The sequence below is a fragment of the Carettochelys insculpta genome, chromosome 17 (genome assembly GCF_033958435.1).
Source record: "Carettochelys insculpta isolate YL-2023 chromosome 17, ASM3395843v1, whole genome shotgun sequence".
NCBI classification, from domain to species: Eukaryota; Metazoa; Chordata; order Testudines; family Carettochelyidae; genus Carettochelys; species Carettochelys insculpta.
This window is the reverse complement of record NC_134153.1, coordinates 2639073-2659415: the sequence shown is the minus strand read 5'-3', so window position 1 is coordinate 2659415 and position 20343 is coordinate 2639073. Positions and strand designations below refer to the sequence as shown.

The 20343-nt window shown below is 44.7% G+C and overlaps 1 protein-coding gene across 3 annotated transcripts in view; it reads right to left on the bottom strand.

Moving 5' to 3' along the window:
- Positions 1 to 20343, bottom strand: part of COMMD7 (COMM domain containing 7) — a 31573-nt gene that overhangs the window by 5808 nt on the left and 5422 nt on the right. Inside the window, exons 4-9 of one of the 3 annotated variants that reach the window (XM_075012226.1) lie at positions 17327 to 17383; positions 17212 to 17249; positions 16540 to 16630; positions 16326 to 16375; positions 15791 to 15839; positions 349 to 3444 (exon numbers count right to left, since the gene is read on the bottom strand). In XM_075012226.1, the coding sequence (XP_074868327.1) occupies positions 3395 to 3444; positions 15791 to 15839; positions 16326 to 16375; positions 16540 to 16630; positions 17212 to 17249; positions 17327 to 17383 (335 nt within the window). In that variant the 3' untranslated portion in view covers positions 349 to 3394. Of the gene's footprint in view, positions 1 to 348; positions 3445 to 13683; positions 15207 to 15790; positions 15840 to 16325; positions 16376 to 16539; positions 16631 to 17211; positions 17250 to 17326; positions 17384 to 20343 lie in introns of those variants that run through there. The other 2 variants (XM_075012225.1, XM_075012223.1) reach the window with 2 other exon arrangements.

Sequence of the window (20343 nt, the reverse complement as noted above, 5' to 3'; positions counted from 1 at the left end):
GGGCAGATGACTCTGGAATGAGGCCACTGGAGCCAATGCTACCTGCGGCTTAACGGCCCATCCCTAGACACGTATCAGGGGGCTCCTAATTTAGCAGTGCCGTACCCATCTGCCTATGCCTCAGGACGGCCCTGCATGCTGCGTTATCAGTTGCAGGTTTGCAATGCTCCAGAATTCAGCAGTCTGCGGGGATGGCATGTTGGCTGGGCCAATGATAAAGGCAGCGCTCATGCAAAAGCTGAACCCCACAGACGGGTTTAGATCTTAACACTTCCCCTCACCTAAAGTTCATTACCATGGGAGAAGTGTGGATCTGGGGCTTTGTTCAGAGCGTTCTCTGCTGCTGTACTTTTCCCTACCTTCATAGTGCGGACAGACTTTAGATGAGACATACACACTTAGCTAAAATGTTCTAGCCAGTAAGTGCATCTGGTGTGTGGTGTTTACTTGCGAACCCAGGCAGGTCAAGAAAAAGGTTATTCAAAATGCACCTATTTGTCCTTCCCACACTCTGGTACAATGACATATTCTTACTTTTCAGACCATTTAGGAACACTGCGCCTATAGATTTGCTTCATCTGTGCAAAGTAGGAGCATCCTTTGTGGCTTGTGGAAGTGAATTTGGAGGCAAATATCCTGTAATAGGAGTACTGATGCTTACTGAGGTCATGAAAGGGGCTGTGAGGCTTAATTAATGTGTTAGTAAAATGTTGTGAGATCCTTGGAGGGCAGGGAGGGATGCAACATAAAAGTGGGGCAACATTATTGTCTTTTCTAGTTGCTGTCAGGCGAGTGTCCCACACAGTCTGTGTTAGATTATTTTAGGGCTTATGTCCCAGCAGAGGTTCCGGAGAGATCTACAAAAAGGGTGTGGGTGCTAAGGCTCTTTGAGAAGCTGTGATGGATGAGCACCTAGTTGCCCTGGGAAATCTCCCCTGCATCTTTGGGTGGAGGCAAGCACCATTTTACAGGGCAAAGATTAGCATTCCCAGGCCTACATGATTCTGAGCATGTCCAGCCCCATTCAGGTCCATGGGAGTTGCGGGGCTTGGTATCTTACAGGATCAGGTTCTGAGTAAATAATGGACTGATACCTTACCCATAAAAGCTGGTTCCCTGGCAGTGGAGAAAACTAAAGATGACTATGTTCCTTCCAGCCTGCTGGTGTGTAATAAGATGCCCCTAGAAAGCCCTAAATGAGCCAATAGGGGTTTTTTTTGCTGTTAACAAACTGACTGTGACAGGCAAGGTAATATGTCAGTATAGGCTAGAGAGGCTTAGCCCATTTCTAGGCACTAATGGGGTACCCAGAGAGATGGGCAATGGGAATGGAGCTGGTTTGCCTCAGGCTTCACCTTTGAGCTGAATGGACATAGGGTTACTGACTTGTCCAGTTAATTTAATGGTTAAAGAATCATGTTTTAAAAACTGGGTGAAACAACATAGAGCAGTGTCACTGGCTTTCAGGTGGAAAGCCATGCTGGTGCTTGCAACATGGGCTATGCTAAGGGTTCCCTGTAGTTCATCTATGCAAATGCTCAGATTTATCGCTGGAATAAGGGGGTGTGGCTCATTGGCTGCATCTTCAGCTCCACTTTCACCAGGTGGCACCATTTGGGACCTGGGCCTGGAAGAGGAAACATCCCATGTTGTTGCAGCTTGTTGGAGTTGCTGCCAAATGACCATGTCACCTTTATTTAAAGGCATCAGTTATGGGTTTTTTTGCTGGTGTAATTCCACTGATGTCAAGATTAATTTAGCCCATTATTTCAGTGGCTCACCTGGGGAGCAGCAGAACAGAAAATGCATGGGCTAGATCTTCAGCAGTGTCTGAGGAGCACATGCCACACAGCTCAGAATCCGTTAGGTCTGAGCAAAGGCATGTACTTCCTTCATCCTGGAGCTGCTTTAGGCCAGGTGGTTCCCTAGTTATGTTAGAGACATCTGAGGTCTGCTCTCACTTACGCCAACTGGTAACAGTCCCACACTGCCAAGAGTTGCTGTAGCTCTGGGCAAATTCTGGTACTTTGGCCAGGCATGCCCTAGAGGGCACAGGATGTTTTGTATTAACTCTGTGGATAGGTCTACACTCCAGATGGGAATGTGACTGTAAGCAGGCACACTGGTGCAGAACTAACTTTTATCTAGCTAAAACAGCAAGAAAGACAAGATGACACAGCCCCTGGCAGGAAGACAGGAACACAAGTATATACCCAGGACTCCAGGCAGGTTCGTACAGTCCATCCTGCTATGTCTTCACTGCTATTTTTAGCTGCCTTAGCTAGATTAAAGCTGGTGCAAGCTCCAGCTGCAATGTTTACATGATCTAAGCCACTAGACAGAAGATCTCTCTTCCTCTGAAGCGTTCACCTGTGGCTGGGTAGGCCTGTATTTAGGGGTGTTTTGCTCTCTCCCCACACGGAATCTGAGCCTGTTTGCACAAAGTGGAGTTCTGAGGGTCAGTTTCCTGTTTAAAAAAAATTCTCCTCATTCAGGCTGACCCAGATAGCTCTTAATGTCTACCAGGAATAGGGACATAGGTCTACTAGTCTGCTTGTTCCTAGGGCTAATGATCCTTCAGCTAAAACCTAGTGCCTGGTAGAAACCAACAAAGCCCAATGAAAGGTTGTAACGGCAGCTGGAGAGATTGCCACTAGCAAAGGCGCAAATGCTGCATCTCGGGGCACAAGCTGGATGTGCACAGGAATGTTGAGGGCTACATCTCCCCAGGGTGGAAAGCTGCAGGCAATGAAGGCTTTTCAAGAATGCGACTAAATGGCAAGTGCAGCAATCTGTCTCGGTTGGGGCAGGGGGAGATGTGGGGTTAGGGTGTATCACATGCTGTTGAAACACTGCAGACTCAGAGCCCCGTGATACTGACAGGGCCTGGTATTCCGGGAGCCATTGCATGAGAAAAGGCAGCAAGGAAATCAGTCACTCAAGTCAGCCACCTTCCTTCTTTGCCTTTGACCTGCAACCGCTGTGCAGAATTCTCTTAGTCAGTGATCCTTTGCCACCCTCTGCTGCCTGATTCTCTGCACTGCAAGATGGCATCTTTCCTAAGCTATAAATAATGCTTTGTCCATTAGGGGGTAGTTATTGTGCATGAGAGAAAAGCTAGGCATGACTGCACAGCCAGCCAGGGGACAGAGATATGGAACATTTTCCTGATTCAGAGGTGTGAATGACAGCTGGCTGTGACTTAAGCAATCACTCTAGGAAAACATTTCTTTGTGCAGATACGCCTGTACTAGATGAAAGGGATCACGATCTGTACGGCCTCCAAGTCTGGTAGGTGGGGATGCGATGCACAGGTATTAGTCTCTGTTGCGATCCATTCAGCTGAGTCCGTAAGTAGAGACTTGAAATACCCAGAGTCTGAAAGGTCTGGTACTCAGTTCCTGCTTCTCTGCTTTGGGCTGAGGCACACTGCTCTTTGGGATGCTGCAGTAAAAGAGAATGAGTTAGAGGAAAGCAGCCAGCTGGAATGCACTAAATGAACACTAATGGTTGGGACATAGGCTTGCAAAACAAGAGAGATAGGGTTAGGTCTTGTCATTGTCCTTATCTTGCTGTGTGGACTCAGGCAAATGATTCAACGGCTCTTTGCCTCAGTCTTCCTATCTGTAAAATGGGAATAATGTTGCTGCTCTGTCCTGGTAAGATGCTTTGAAATCTCCTGTAGAAAGGAACCAAATATAGTAAGTGATAAGCATCTGTTTGTGCTTCTATATATTAACAGTCTGAGCATCATGAACAGAAATTTTTGTGAACTGAAGCACATGTTCCAGTTCCTCACATCTGTGTGGCGTGCTGATGTGATCCAGAATGAGCCGTGAATGCAACTCTTGCTCCAACTGTTGAATCTGGCAATGAGAGGCCGAGGAGATGTCCACCGCTCCTTTAAACATGTAGCGGGAGGGAAGCAGGGGAAGGGTTAGGGAGCAGCTCTGCAGCAAAGCAGAAACTGAGGAGCTTCTGGGATGGTTGTATTATCCCCAGTTCCCATGAGCTTTCTTGTTCTGCCTTTGAAGAAAGCACCTCTCTGGCTGATTACTTTGTCACATGACAATGAGGAACAGATGTTTGCTTTTAAATGGTAGTAAAAGTTAGCTGGAAGTAAAGGGCACAGGAGAGTGTTAGCAAGAGACAAGCTTTCCCCCCGTAGGTGAGAGGCTGAAATCTGTCATTTGTAGGTAGCGAAGGAAAGTTGCTAACACAAGGCCCATAATGCATTTTCTAGGGTATAAGGGTGCAGTCCTCCACTGGTGAAACTGACACCCTTTGTGGGGAGTCTCAGCAAAGAGATCAGGACTACACAGGCTCTGGAGACTGGACTCCCATCACCCCCTTCAGGTCAGGGCCTGGTGGGCTTAGGGATCTTGTTCTGGTGCTGCCTGTACTGTACTTGTTCTCAGATAAGGAAAGGAGGACTGCCAGCTGCCAGCCCCTCCCCCCAAACATCCCATGGACATGTACTGGCAGTAAAAGAGTTAATATCCCGCCTCTCTTACTTTGGCTACTAAATCAGGTGGCATGGTCTGGGAATAACCTTATTAGTGACTGAACTGTGTGTTGAATCAATGCCCCTGGGACAGCACAACCTATAAAATGGCTATTTGAACTGCAGAAAGAGCACTGAGAAACAGGGGAGGGAGTTTCCTTTGCTGTTTGGTACATGGTGCTTTCCAGCCCTCTAAGAAGAGTTAAATATGCACGTTTCCCCAAAGCCGTTGTAGGATTTCCAACAGGCTTATTTTATTCTTGCTGAAAAGTCTGTGCAATTGCATTTGGGATGATTCATGACTTGTCCAAGCCAAGCAGCCACACCTGAGTGATGGGGGCACTGTGGGGGCTTAGTTTAGTTGTCCCAGATGTTTGAGCTGGGGGGAGGGTCTGAGGAGGAGGAGGACGTCCAATGCTCCAGCAGTGACTGTATGTTACGTGTTTGGGATGAAGATGCACAGGCTCCACTGGGCCTCCTGCCCTTCCAGAAATGAATAAGGGTTCTTTTGTGTCTGGAAAAATCATCGCAGGCCCAGCACCTTTGAGTCAGAAGCAGGTTTGCTGACAGAGGGGTGCTAAGGGGGCAACTGCCCAGAACCCAGCAATTCAGAAAGGTCCAGGGCTCTCACTGCTGCCACTACTGCAGGAGCCATGGCTGGAGTCCCAGGCCCTTTAAGTCACTGCTGGAGCCCCACCTGGCAAGCTCTGGGCAGTGCTTGAGGGCTGCCTGGAGTAGGTGCAAGAATGCTCTGGGCAGTACTGAGGCTTCCTGAGAGAAGCTAGCTCCAGCCCCACCCCTTCTGCCCTCGGCCCTGCCCCTTCTGGGGCATGGAGCCATCCCTTCCTACCTTCCCCAGGGGCCTGGCAAAGTCATAGGCCCCCCTGTTTAGAAGTCTTTGAAGTGTCCTGAGTTGATACAGTGGATCCCAACCCACTTCTGGATCCAAACCACCCTGAAGTAGGTTGGGATTTTGAAATCCAAGCCTGAACCTGCATTTCTCAAATGGTCTTAGTTGCTAGGCCAGCTGATGGGCAGAGGTGAGGAAAAGGGGGAGCTGCCCTGGGCCCGGCAATTCAAAGCAGCCACAGTGCCCTTTAAATCGCCACCAGAGCCTCAGGTGCCATGCTCAGGATGATGAAGGGGAAGCCATCTGGGGAGTGCTGAGGACCAAGTGCCCCATCCCTGTCCCTCCTCAGAGCACCCCCACCTGCACCTTGCCCAGGGACCCAATCAGGCTGTTTGTCTACTCACCAGCTGCTATAATGTACCAACCACAAACACTTCCCTCAAGTTTTGGATTAAACAATCCAGGCCCCTTTCCCTCTTGCTGTAGTACCATGAGCCTCTGAAGTCCCACAGAGAGACTTAGCTGATTCTTTGCTCAACTTAAATGCACACTTGGAGGAGGAGGCCCAGTGGAACCCTGAGAAGACTGGTGCAGTCAGGAGGAGATTGACTGGAAGGGTGGGGAGCCGTGGTCCTCTCTTTACTGCAGTTATGCTAGTGATTTACAGTGGAGCACAGAGTTCAACCATCAGCTGTTGGTCTGCATTGCAGGAATCGCTGGGGGGTGGTTCTCTGGCCTGGGTAAGGCAAAAAGCCAGATTCCATGATCGGGATGATCTTTTTGAGACTTTAAAAACTCTGACTTCTTGGAACCGAACTGTGGGGCCTTTTTCTCAAGGCAGGATGTTCTGTTATCCATCCACAGGATTCGTTTCTTTCTTGGTCTCTACCCCAGGTGCCAGGGCATTAATTCTGTGTACTGATGGACAACTCTGGGTTTGGTCTGAGAATCGCAAGTATTTCGAATCCACCTGATTAGCAGGAAGATAGAAGTCAGGCTGGATGGCAAGATGAAGTGCTAGAAACATTGCCTTGCAAACTGGACCCCTTTCCTCAGGCAAGCTGGCATGGAAGCCAGTCCCTCTAGTCCAGTCCTACATTCAGCTGTGGGCCACACACAAAATGTAGACCAGCCCAGCTAGGGCAGGATGTGAACATCATAGTTAAATTGACCTGTCTTCTGGTGTAGCTATGTCGGTGGATGGAAGAATTCTTTTGCCGACCTAACTTGCCATTCAGGGAGATGGAGTGCCTCCCCTGACAGAGAAACTCCTTGGTCACTGTAGGAAATGTCTGTGTGATAGGACTTCAGTGGCACGGCACAGCACAGTAGCTGTGTTGATATAGTGCCCACAGTGTGTAACGGAACACCTCCGTAAGAGTAGGGTGGGACAAAAAGATTCTTTCCAAAAGCTGGGAGAAAACCTGCTTTTGGGTGGAGACTTGGCACGTTCGAGGGTTCTGGGCCCAACTTTATTCCCACTGCAGTCAATGACAAAATAAATTGGACACTGGGACTGACCTGAACTGACCCTTGGGGTGATCTTCAAGTGGGGTGCAGAACTGCGTGAAGCAAATCTTTCTGGGAGGAAGTGGAACTCGAACAGTGAGTGCTCTCAGTTATATTTGTGTCTTGGCAGAAGAGACTTTCTGGCGGCAGCTGAGTGTTTTACAGTCTTATCTAGTATTCTAGTTGCTCCTCAAAGAGCAAATTCCTTTCAAAGGGAGGCTAATAAGCTCTGATTTAGGGGCTGTCTGTGCATGCTGAGCAGAAGGTTAGGCACACTGGGCCAGATTATCAGACAGAGTAAATGGCATCACTCCATTAACTTCAATGAAACTGCTCTGGATTAGATGCTGGGCCAGACCTTCAACTGGGTATCTTTAGGAGACAATGCTCTAGACAAAAAAAAGCAAGTCTGTTTTTCAAGCTGCATCCAATGCATTACCACCTGGCATAGCTCCATCACACTGCACCTTCTGCTATGGTGACAAAAGCGTCCTTGCTCTTCTACCTAGGAGGCTCTGGCCCCACACACAGAGTGATAGGTAGCCTGCTCTGATTCTGTACTTTAGAGTGTTGCTAGCAGGATGCCAGCACGAATGAGGGTGGACAGAAGGAAAACAATCCCCTATGATGGCATTACAGTTCATAGGCCAAATTCACCACTGGTGTAACAAGCAGGCATAAGTGTTATGCTGGCAGCGGACTTGGCCTTCTGTTTTTCAAATTCTAGCTTCTGGGGTCTCACGTGTTCTCCTCCCTGTCCTCTCCACGGTTTGGATCTCTTCATTTCCAGTATTCAATACAGTGAAATGCCAGCAGCACAGTTATTTTGGACTCACAGTGGTATGACTGAGATCAGAATCTGACCCAGATAGTTCTTAATGTGTACTAGACTATTTCTAGTACATCTAGAACTCAACATCTAACATACAACTGTATGTAACTGCATGCATTGTCTGAGAAAAGGGCATACTGTGTTAGAACAAAGGGGGCAATTTCTTCAATTAAGCACCATGTTAAGGCTCATGGGTGCTAAAATCTCCTCTCATCCAGACCTGAGCTGTGCACCCAAAGTGGTGTTGCAGAAGCACCAAACTTCCCACCCCAATTTGGTTTTCCTCACAAATTTTCCACTGGGAAAACAAATTCAGAGTGAAACATGCACGCTGCAATACTAAAGCCTGGAGATCTGCTTAGCCAGTTCATGAATCCATAATGTGCACCTTGATGTCTGGGGACACTTGCTTGACAGTGACTCTCTGGACTTGGTTCAGGGTTTTGGCATTTTATTCTCTGGCTATACTGACCTTGACAAGTACAAATAAGCTGTGCTAACCCAGCTGAAAGACCCAATTTTAGCATCAGGCAAGACCCCTTGCTGATGGTGTTGCATGAGTGGCATGGGAGGCTGATCACAGCAAGACTAAAAATTCTTTTCTGTTTTGCTGATGGAAGTGGATTTGGGATCACGATAATGGAACCAATTTTAATGAGGTGAATATGTAACCATGAAACAGAGACAAGACAATGTAAGGTTTAGACAAGCTGCCTGCCTGCCCAAGCAACAGACAAGGTATAAGATGCTAGTGCATCAATTCTACCAGGAGGAATTCAAGTCCAGTCACCTCTGGCCAATGAGAAGTTCTGAACCCCATCACTTTCTCCTCCAGTGACTTCTTTCCAAGAAACGTCATTGGCATGCCTGCAACAATTGCCTGCACTGATTGGTTGCATTTTGTGTTAAAGAGCATTTTCAGAAAAGACTGTGGAGATGGAACTGGATGGAAGGCGTGTAGAGTCTGGATCTTTAAGAATGCAAGGGTGTGTGTGAGTTGATGTCTTTAATTGGACCAGCTTCTTTCGGTGAGACACACATTCAAGCTTACACAGAGCTCTTTGGGTCTCAGAAAGGTACTCAGGGTGTCCCTTGAAATATATGTCAACTACTCATGCTAAACAATCTGTTCCACCTTGTTTAATTGTGACATTCTCAGTACCTTTCCCACACCTAAAGAAGAGCTCTGTGGAAGTTCCAAAGTTGATCTCTCTCGCCAAGAGAAACTGTTCTCAGTGGTGTCAGATGGCAGAACAAGGAGTAATGGTCTGAAGCTGAAGAGGGAGAGGTGCAGGTTAGATATTACGAAACACTACTTCACCAGGTGGGTGGTGAAGCACTGGAATGCGTTGCCTAGGGAGGTGGTGGAGTCTCCTCCCCTTGAGGTTTTTACGTCCTGGCTAGACAAGGTCCTGGCTGGGATGACTTGGTGGGGGTTGATCCTGCTTGAAGCAGGGGGCTGGACTAGATGACCTCCTGAGGTCCCTTCCAGCCCTGTGATTCTCTAAGAGGAGTTAGTCCAGTTAAAGGTACCCTTTCCCCTACTTTGTGGCAAAGGCAAACAATGTGGTCTCCATATCATTCACTCTCAGTTGAAAGGGTTAATTTTTGGCATTGGTCTATGTTAGTAAGGTTCTAAACTAGTCCTTATCTCATCTGAACTGGGAATCTGGATGAGAGTTGTGCTGGCAACAAAGATTGGGAATTAACTGTCCAGCATGAATCAGGATGATGACTTCTTGAGCAGGGTGATTAGCAACATGGTTTAGGCCATAGTACGGGCTGCATCTAAAAGGCCTGGTGTGCTATAGGGACTTGCACGTATGCACACTAAAGACTGATGCAAGGCAGAAGCATTATTCAGAGGCCTGAAATGACATCAGAATTACTATTTGGAGAGAGAGTGCCATCAGCCTTTGGGTAGGAAGAAATTTACATTAAGCATGTAGAAATCAGCTCAGCTTTGAAGACACAAGTGCTATTTCTGTAGTGCTCAGGGCAGGGACAAGTGGAACGCCTTCCCTTCACAATGGAGGAAACTGAGCCAATGGGAGGTTAATTATTTGTTCTAGGTCACGCAGGAGGTCAAAAGCAGAGATCAGAATAGAACCTCGGGATTCAACATTGGCCTGCTAAACCCAGGGTTGGGAGTTCAATCTTTGAGGGGGCCATTTAGTGAGCTGGGGCAAAGAGGTTAAAAAAATCTGTCAGGGACGCTGATAGGTCCTGCTGTGAGTGCAGGAGACTAGACCTGATGACCCCTGAAGGTCCCTTCTAGCTCTCCATATTATTCAGGATCTTAGTCCTGTGCTCTGCCCATTAAACTTCCACCCTCCTCTTCAGTCTTATGAGCAACCCTTGACTGAAGTACAAAAGTAAGTCAAGGAAGCCACACGGCCCCTTGGTATATAGGAACTGCAGAGTAGTTGTACAGTCTTGGGAACAAAACCATCATGTGTACTGCACGGTTCTGCCAGGAATTGTCAGATTTGCTCTAAACTGGTCACTGAGTTCCTTCTCAGATCTGCCCTGTGCGGTCTAGGTTGATCCCCGATCTGATGGCTGCAGGGGTTGATAATCCCTTTTCTCTGAGCATGAGGGCTGCTTCTCTAGTTCGTATGACCTTCTTGACAATTTTCTAGTAGACTAGTGGGACTCTATTTTTGTCTCTTTCTGCAGACTTAGGAAAGCCTACAAAGATTAGCAAACTGCACTGTGCTCGACAGCATAACTGGCAATAATTTACCTACCTCTTTTCGTTTGTTTTTGCTAGCAGGTCAGAGACTTTAGCAGATGTAATTCACATCCATTAGCAAGGCAAGCAGTGATGGCCTCCTGCTGCCTTGTTCAGCTGCTGGTAGCCTGGTGTTATTCCACACAAGCCCTCTGCATTTCTCAGGAATTCCAAAGACTATTCTCCCTCCAAGCACATTCTAGTAAGAGATTCTCTGGATTACCGCCTCTACCACCGACTGCACAACTGTTCGCTGTACAAAACATTCTACCCAACTAATTTAAGATTCCACAAAGCAGAAGAGACCCCTAGAACTAAATGACTGTAAGCCATAAAAGTACTAGAGTGCCTCAGACAAACAGAGGCATAGACAATGGGGGAGGGAGAACATTACTATCAGCAGAATTCATAAAAGTGGGTTTTAAAGAGAAATCTGAAGGAGCTGCAAGAAATTGCATAGTGTATTTGGAAGGGTGTTCCAACCACAGGGAGAAATAGGATGTAAAGCCAGGCACAAGAGATGACAAAGAAGGCCCCTGGCAGAAGGGGACAGTGCTGCTCTGACAAAGCAGCTGAAAACAAGCCTCTTTCTGCTCTAAGTACATATCAACTAGGCCTAGGAGCAGGATGCCAAGTGAGACCTGTAACAACTGCTGACATCCTAGCACCTACATATACCAGTCCAGGTGGCTGTGATAACATTATTGCAGAAGAAACTGAGCACCTGAAGCAAGGGTGCTTTCAGTTTGTTTAAAATGTCAACTACATCTGCAGGTGTAGCCCCTACTGTGCTTGGATCTTGGCTCACTTTTGAGAAACTGTGCACAGCTTTTTTCCCTTCAGTTTGTCTGGAGCCTGAGCTGTAAATAATAATGAATAGCCCTCAAGCTCTCTGAGCACTTCCCAGTGTTACTAATCTCATCTGAAAAGCTGATTACCCCTATTTTGCATATGGGGAAATGGAGTCACATTAGGGCTAGGTTTTCAAAAAGCTCAGCATCCAGCTGCTCCCACTGACAACAGAGGGGGAGTGAGCTTCTCCCGCATCTTCAGTGAGACCCCTGCTCTCCAGTACCCAGCCCCACATGATGTGCTCCAGGCCACACATCATGCACCGACAGAGCTGGAACAGAACTCCCCTTTCCTTCCTCCCCAGCCTGTGCTCTAACCACTCAGAAGCAGGCACTGAAATCATGCCTGCCTAGCAGCAGGAGCTTAGCTGCTTCCACTCTTCCTGCATTAGAGGAGTCCTTTGTGGATGAAATAAATGGTACATGGCATTACAGAATAAAGTAAAGACACCATACATTAAACCTCCTTACTTGCCACATTATTAACATTTCCAGCTGCTAATAATCACAACAATTGAATCTAATCAACACCTGAAAGTTGCCTCTCCAAAAGCTATGTGGGGCAGCACAGTCCCCCTCTCTCTACAGCTCTGCTACAGAGGTTTAAAAAGAACAAATATATTATCATAAATGTATCAGAGCAATAGCAATAGGGGCCTGGTTCCCAGGAATGATATCTATTTAGAGGATCAGTCAAATGATTTGGCAGAACTGCATGCAGCATTATCTCACAAGAAGTCAATCACCATGACCTAAGTGAAACTCTCCTATGCAGAGAGAATGCAGCAAGTCTAGGCACAGCTTAAGTAGCATATTGGGCAAATGCTGGCCCTGTGCGGAGGGGAGAACTGTCCCTGGCCTGCCTCTCATTCTCTGGGGTAAATCAGAAAAGTGAGGCAAGCTCACTACTGTAGCTTAGACCTGAATTGGAGCAGAATAGCTCAAAAGTCTGGTATTAGGAGATAAGAGCTGGCTCGGGTGTTTCCTTCATTGCTTTCAGATGTACCTTATGGGGAGGGAGCAGCCCACGTATGAAGTATAAATACTCAGGACTGTCCCTGTCCTGACATTACTGCATCAGGGAATTAGGAAAAAACCTCCTGCTTTGGCTGCTTGCTGCTGAAACGGAGGCAAGATTTAACCAAGGGTTTGGAACTGTGAAATTGTAACTTTTCATAGCTGTTCATAGTAGAGCTCTGAAAAGCAAAGTGGTGGGAGGTGGTGAGAGCTCCCTAAGGAAATGGGCTGAGAAAACCATCAGGGAACTAAAACCACTAAAGAAATACAGTTAGCTTTCACCCCAAGCTGTAAGAGGCCCTTATTTCCCCCTGAGCCTGCTGTCCTGTAGAGATTAGCGCTCGGCTCACCAGGCTTGACTGGCAGCCGGAAAAGCTGGCCCGCCACTGAACACAACAGGAGGCCAGCTGAGTCAGCCTTTGTACCTGTCAGGAAATCATTCATAAAACTGATGCATGGACCAGGACACAACAGTACTCCCCCCACCAACCCCCTGCTAAGGCTGCTTCAATGGGAACGGAGGAAAATGCTCTGTTGCTTGAAACTGTCTGTCTCCCTTCCCTGCTCTGTCTCTGCCTCCAACATTCACTTGCCCCCCACACTGCTAACGCCAAGAAAGAAGTATTCAGTAACAGGTGCAGGATCAGAGGAAGGCCATCCAAACACCACTCCCCATACCACACTTGGACCAAGAGCTTGTAAGGGCTGTAGAAGTGAAGGAGATAAAACTTGCTGTGCAGAGAAAACAAAGTTGTCTCCTTAGATTTCTTGTCATGCTTACTAGAGGCCAGGTTTGCTCCCACACCTGACAGACAGATGTAGAGATACCCAGTTCTGTTTTAACCTACTGCAATTGATGTTCCCTTATGCTCTTGCCATAGAAACATTTTGAATCACAACATCCAGGACTCCTCTTGGACCATCTACCACACTTCATTTCCAAAGAGGCACTGCCAATTGAGTCAAAGTACACAGGATAAAAGGGGGTATTACTGGACTAGTTAAGACCTTTGGTAGCACATGAAGGTCATTTCAAATTACCGAGGTGAGGCATTGTGGATGCTGCAGCACGGTTCTAATGCCACCTATCAGAGACACCCTCCTGGACTGTGAGGCTGCACAGCAGGGACCTCTTAGCTGGAAGACATGTGGTTTCAGTGCTCACCAGGCCAGAACTTAATGGGAGGAGCAGGTTTAATTGTTCTGGATCTGCAGCAGATAGTGGCACCTTTCAGGACATCAATTCCTCCCGCTCCCCACTACAATTCTCATGTAACAATAACATTCTAGGAACAAGCAGCATGACAGTTAAGCCCTTCTTCTCGACACAATGAACCCCTGGCTTTTCCATGTGATGTGGGGTTGGATAATAAAATATGGACAAGGAACGTTTTACTGGAGGGATTTTATTTCAAAGGGTTTTATTTTCACTTTACATTATCGTGTAAATCATCAGGACAACGTAGGAAGTCCTTATGAATAGACTGATGCAGGGGAAGAATTCAAATATTGGCCATGAGACAACCTTGAGCATTTCAAATAGGACTTCCCCACGTTACTCTTTCCACAGGTAAGACAAGATTCTCATTTGTCACTAATCCTAATTAACAAAGGTAATGCAGAGTTTTTTCTATTTTTCTGTATTGGATTAAATTTAGCATGTAATACTTGGCACTTAGAGGGCAATCTGTCACAAATTCAGGGATTTATTTATCATTTCACTGTATGTGGTTTTATGGGATGGGAATGTTGTAACTGGAAGAGAAGTGACTTAAAGATCTGATCATTGAAACTAGCCGGGAAGGAGATTCTTTTTATTGTATGACCCCGAACTATTTTAGGGTGTTAGCTGCATGCTAACTCAAGCTCTTATTGCACCCATCAAAGTATATTGGTTCTTTCCATCATGTGTGTTGTGATTGAACCTGCACACAAAGACCTCACCTCCTCAGGAACAACTGGTGTTCGAAAGAGAATTCTTTGCAAGAGGTGAGCTTAAAGTGAATTTAGGCTCATAAAAGGTACTAACATAAAAGCCCTAGAGAATAAAATTTTGTCACCCACAAAACAGGCCTAAGCAAATGTAGCTAGGTAGTACAAGGCACCTGCCACCTAGAAGTGACTCAGCAGTGCCAAGTGAAGAGTTCACCTTCCCTTGAAACTAACAAGCCTGACAAAGGTGATGGTGGTTCTTAGGCCATGGACACTTCTCTACTACTAAGCAGGAGACTCCTGGACTTATTAGGAACTTGGCACTAGAATCATTTCAGAAAATGGAGAGTTGTTTAATAAAAGTTATGTTTTCCCGTATCTACCATTTAATATTTTCCATAATGAGAGGCGGTATGCCTGAAGGATGCTACTATTTTATCAGTCCAGTTCTTTAACAAAGAATAAGCTTTGAGATGTGGAACACTTAACTTATTCATCTAATTAGGATTTTTTTTAAAGCTCTTCACTCACAAGTTTGCTGTCACCTTTTTATGCAAGCCTAATACGAAAGGGAGAAGGACATTAACACGGACTCCTACCTTGCATACCATTATAAATTTATGTCTACAGAGCTCTGACATTAGTTACTACAGAAAAACAATAAATGTGCTCTCATGTTTGTAGCTACTAAACATTGTGAAAGTTTCAGACTTTAAAGGACCAAAATAGAACAAGTGTAAAGACTAGTTCCATTCTGGAACCAGAACTATTTGACAGTATTATTTATTAAACAGTTCAATCTTCACCTAATGTGTTACAGATCAGCAGAAGTAAGATTAGACATTTTGGCCCACAATGAGAAATTGACCCTCCGTGGCATAAATGCAGCCTCTTGGCGTTTCAGCTGAAACATTCCAGACTGGCTTTGATTCGTTCCATCTCATGCAGAAAACTGTAGAACTGTGGCAATGTTAACTCTGAGAAATGTGAGGGTAAAAAAAAACAGCTGTATTTAAAGTCTCCCTTCTAACACAAAGCTCTTCACATCTGTATCAAGGAGCACTTTTCATGCACACTTGGACTGGATTGTATTAAAGATTCTGGCTCTTAATGTGCTTTTCTATACAATATCATGACAATGTAGCAGGATTACAGACAAAGGTTTTCATATGATAGCTACTGGCTTCATTCTCATTTCCTTTGGTATGATGCTCTCACTACTACTGCTGCTAGATGACTACTTCTAAAGGTGTCAGATTGATAGTGTATATTTTGATATGCATAGACATGAAGACCCTCCACACAGCCAGTACTTGTACATTATTTTCTACAGTGCCACCAGCTGAGAGAGGCCAAAGCTGGAATAGCTGAGAGCATCTCGAGTTAGCGCTTCTACAATGATCTTCTGCTGCCAACTGAGTCTACTTCCAAAGTTCATTGAGACCCAATGAATACATATTACTTTTCTGTAAAAACCTGCAATCTTAAATGCCTCATGAAATACTTCTGAATTCCCTTCATGAAATGCTGCTGCTCGACAACTCCCCATTAGTTAACTCACCTACATACATGTGCTCCAGATGGCCTCCTTTTTCAGTCATCAATTTCAACTGAGAAGAAACCAGAGACGTTTAATAGAAACATCCTAGCAGCACAAAGATCAAGGTATCAAACTTCAGTTTCAGATGGAACAGACTACTGCAAAGATACCACTTCTTCCATAGATTTTCAGGAAAAGGTACTACAGCAGTAGATCCTTCTCAGAGATCATCCAAAATTTTCAGTGTAAGTAAATCAAGCCAACCTCTCCGACACAAGATCAGAACCTCCACTAGACTGCAAGTGTCTGTATTACACGTAACACCCACTGTTAGCCACAAATCTCCTGAGATAATTGAAGCATTCAGAAAAAGGCAGCGGGACCCTTTATATTTGATGTCTTCAAGAAATAAGAAGCAGAGCCAACTCCCAATGCCATCATCTTGGGTGCGCTCAGCTGGAGTCAGAACCAGCATGTTCAATCAACCCTTTAACTTGTTCTTTACCAAGTGATGATCCTCAACATTTCCCCTAAACTCTCATTTTGGAAGATTTACCTGTAAGAAGATAGATCCCACTTTTTCCAGTTCACTGCTCCCTGCAGTCACTGTGAGGTGGGGAGAAAAGATGACAGGTAAGTTGCCTGAGGTCTAAAGTATCTTACTCAAGCAAAATTATTTTCCAGAGCATCTACACACTATAAACTACTGCTGGATTTTAGCCCTGACATCATATGGACACTCCAGCCTATTCATGTCTCACATACATTACCTCCAAATTTCCACTCCATATCTATAAGTTGGTTAATCACCAATGTCTGTCCAACAGCCAGGTGTGTCAAGGTGAGGGAATTCAGCTTCCACTGTAAGAGGGAAAAACAATGGACACTTAACCAACTGATGCAAAAATATTTCTTAGCATATTATCTGTAGCTCCAGCAGCAATGAGAAATGGGGCAGAGCCCCAGGCAAAACACAGACCAGATATACATGCAGCATGTATCAAGAATGTAAATGCTAACAAATGAAAATAGGTTGTTGCAATTTTAAAACACTTTCAATTTAGGCATTTTTTAAAATTTTGTCATGGGTCCAATTTAATATTTTAATGCAAAAAACCCTGGGTCTATTTGGATAACACTGACGTTCAATGCAAGCAAAGGCAAAAACAGAATCAAAGACAGTTAATTGCCACAGTCAATTAAATTGTCTATGGTAGTTATATGCTACACTGCATATACCATGCCAAATCAGAAGAACTGTTGAAACAAAATGTTTCATACCAGTTGTCACGGCATCTTCAGTTTATGATTTTGAACTCAGTATGAAGCAGTGGCCTGATGACTTCTTAGCACCTCTGAATATGCCGCCACAAGATTATTAAGCCACATCCTCCCAATGAGATTTACTTTTAACTTAAGTAGTAAAGGAATTCTATTAATACCTGCTCTGCAAAATAACTGGCTTTCTCTTCACTGAGTCCTGTAAGAGAAACCACAAAAGATTAACAAAAGAAGAACCAATTAATATTTAATATATAGTAAAATGAAGCAACCTACCTAGAGCAATGAAATCTGCTTTGACTTGTTCAGATGACAGATTCCTCTTTAGGGCTCCTAGAACAAACATTTGCAAAAGGAGGAAATCATTTTTTCTGAAATGTAGCTTTGCAATGTGTTAAGTCAAAAAACAAACAAACAAACAAACAAACAAAAAACCACAGGGAAAGAAACCCTTTAATAAGAAATGCTTTAATACAATGTTTTTATTCTCCCATTGTGCTGTACAACAACTCGCTACTCACCAAAGTAGGAAATACTGTTGACTCCTACTGTAGAACCAAATCCTTTAAAAAGTCAGTTGGCTACATGTACGTGAGAACGAGATGAAGCTACGTTATTGGTCTCCATGGTAATGGCAGCAGCAGCTTCATTTTGAAGTTACTGCTTTTTCCCCCTGTAGAAGCTTTGCTTGTTGAAGGCTTGCAAGCCACTAATTTGACCTACCTGCTGTGTTTTGGATGGTGGGTGTGAACATGTGCCTGTAACATTTTCTCCTGCTGTGCCTGCCTGCTTTGTTCTTGGGGAGCAGGCTGCACATTGAAGTTTACAAGGACCCTGTCTCTGAAGCCAAGAGGAGTCTGGTAAATTCTGACAGACTGCATGCCCCACACGTCTTTGTATCTGTATTGTACATACACTCTCAGTTAAGTTATCAGAACAGATGGCAGGTATCATTCATGGTATCTCAGCACCGACAAAAACGGTACAGGGATTTGAGGCTAAGGCGCATAACTAGTAACCAAGGGAGCTACATGTATATTGTCTAGAAAAGAAAAGCTTTAGGATTGGGAAAATTATGACTTCTGGATGTAACTAACTTGAAGGAATATTTTTCAGTATTTCAGTATCTGAAATGCTTCCAGTTCCACGCGCAGGGCTAGACAGACAGGCAGAACTTCAGAGTCTCAATGTGTGGATGAGACGATGGTGTAGGGAAGAGGGGTTTAGATTTATTAGGAACTGGGGACACTTTTGGGGTAGGGGGAGCCTATACAGGAATGATGGGCTCCACCTAAATCAAGGTGGATCCAGACTGCTGGCATTAAACATTAAAAAGGTCGTAGAGCAGTTTTTAAACTAAGAGGTGGGGGAAAGCCGATTGGTGCGGGGGAGCACCTGGATCGGACGGAGACTTCTCTTACACGAGGCTCCATAGATAGGGATTCCCTAGAAGTTAGTCAGATAGGGAACGTGGGAAATAATATATGGGCAAGATCAGATGTGAAACAATCTCATATAAAAAAATCCAACGCGTCTGTGAAAGGCGGACATATAAATAGTGGTAGTTTTTTAACGTGCTTTTACACAAATGCTAGGAGTCTGTCTAATAAGATGGGTGAACTGGAGTACCTCATATCAAAGGAGGAAGTTGACATAATAGGCATCTCAGAAACATGGTGGAATGAGGACAATCAGTGGGACACTATCATACCGGGATATAAATTATATCGGAAAGACAGAACAGGTTGTGCGGGTGGCGGAGTGGTACTATATGTGAAGGATAATATAGAATCAAATGAAGTAAAAATCCTAAAGGAATCAAAATGTTCCATAGAATCATTATGGATAACAATTCATTCCTCTAATATGAATATGGCATTAGGAATATATTACCGACCACCTAACCAGGACAGTGATAGTGATGCTGAAATGTTAAGGGAGATTAGAGAGGCTATCAAAATAAAAAACACAGTAATAATAGGAGATTTCAATTATCCCCATATTGATTGGGTGCATGTCACCTCAGGACGGGATTCAGAGATTAAATTTCTTGATGCCTTAAATGACTGCTTCTTGGAGCATCTAGTACAGGAACCCACAAGGGGAGAGTCAATTCTGGATCTAGTCTTGACTGGAACGCAGGATCTGGTCCAAGAGGTAACTGTTACTGGACCGCTTGGAAATAGTGACCACAATATAATAACTTTTAATATTCCTGTGTTGGGAAGAACACCGCAGCGGTCAAACACTCTGGCATTTAATTTCAAAAAGGGGAATTACACTAGAATGAGGAAGCTAGTTAAACAGAAACTAAAAGGTAGAGTAATTAAACTAAAATCCCTGGAAGCTGCATGGAAACTGTTTAAAGACACCATACTAGAGGCCCAACTTAAATGTATACCCCAAATAAAAAAACACAGTAAGGGACCTAACAAAGAACCACCATGGCTAAACAGCCATGTTAAAAAGGCAGTGAGAGAGAAAAGGGCAGCTTTTAAAAAGTGGAAGTCAAATCCTAGTGAGGAAAATAGAAAGGAACATAAACACTCCCAAATTAAGTGTCATAATGTAATAAGAAAAGCCAAAAAAGATTTTGAGGAACAGCTAGCCAAAAATTCAAAAAACGATAGTAAAATGTTTTTTAAATACATTAGAAGCAGGAAGCCCGCTAAAAAAGCAGTGGGGCCCTTGGACGATAAAGATATAAAAGGAGCGATCAAGGAAGACAGTGCCATTGCGGAGCGATTAAATGATTTCTTTGCTTCAGTCTTCACGGCTGAGGATGTTACAGAGGTTCCTAAATTTGAGCCAGCCTTTTTAGGTGACAAATCTGAGGAACTCACTCAGATTGAAGTGACATTAGAGGAGGTTTTGGAGTTAATTGATAAGCTGAATAGTAACAAGTCTCCAGGACCAGACGGCATTCACCCAAGGGTTCTGAAAGAACTCAAATGTGAAATTGCGGAGTTATTAACAGTGGTTTGTAACCTATCCTTTAAATCCACTTTGGTACCAAATGACTGGAAGACGGCCAATATAACACCAATATTTAAAAAAGGCTCTAGAGGAGACCCTGGCAATTATAGACTGATAAGTTTAACATCAGTACCAGGCAAATTAGTAGAAACACTAGTAAAGAATAAAATTGCAAGGCACGTAGAAGAGCACGAATTGTTGGGCAAAAGTCAGCATGGTTTCTGCAGAGGGAAGTCGTGTCTAACTAATCTATTAGAATTCTTTGAAGAGGTTAATAAACATGCGGACAAGGGGCACCCAGTGGACATAATATACCT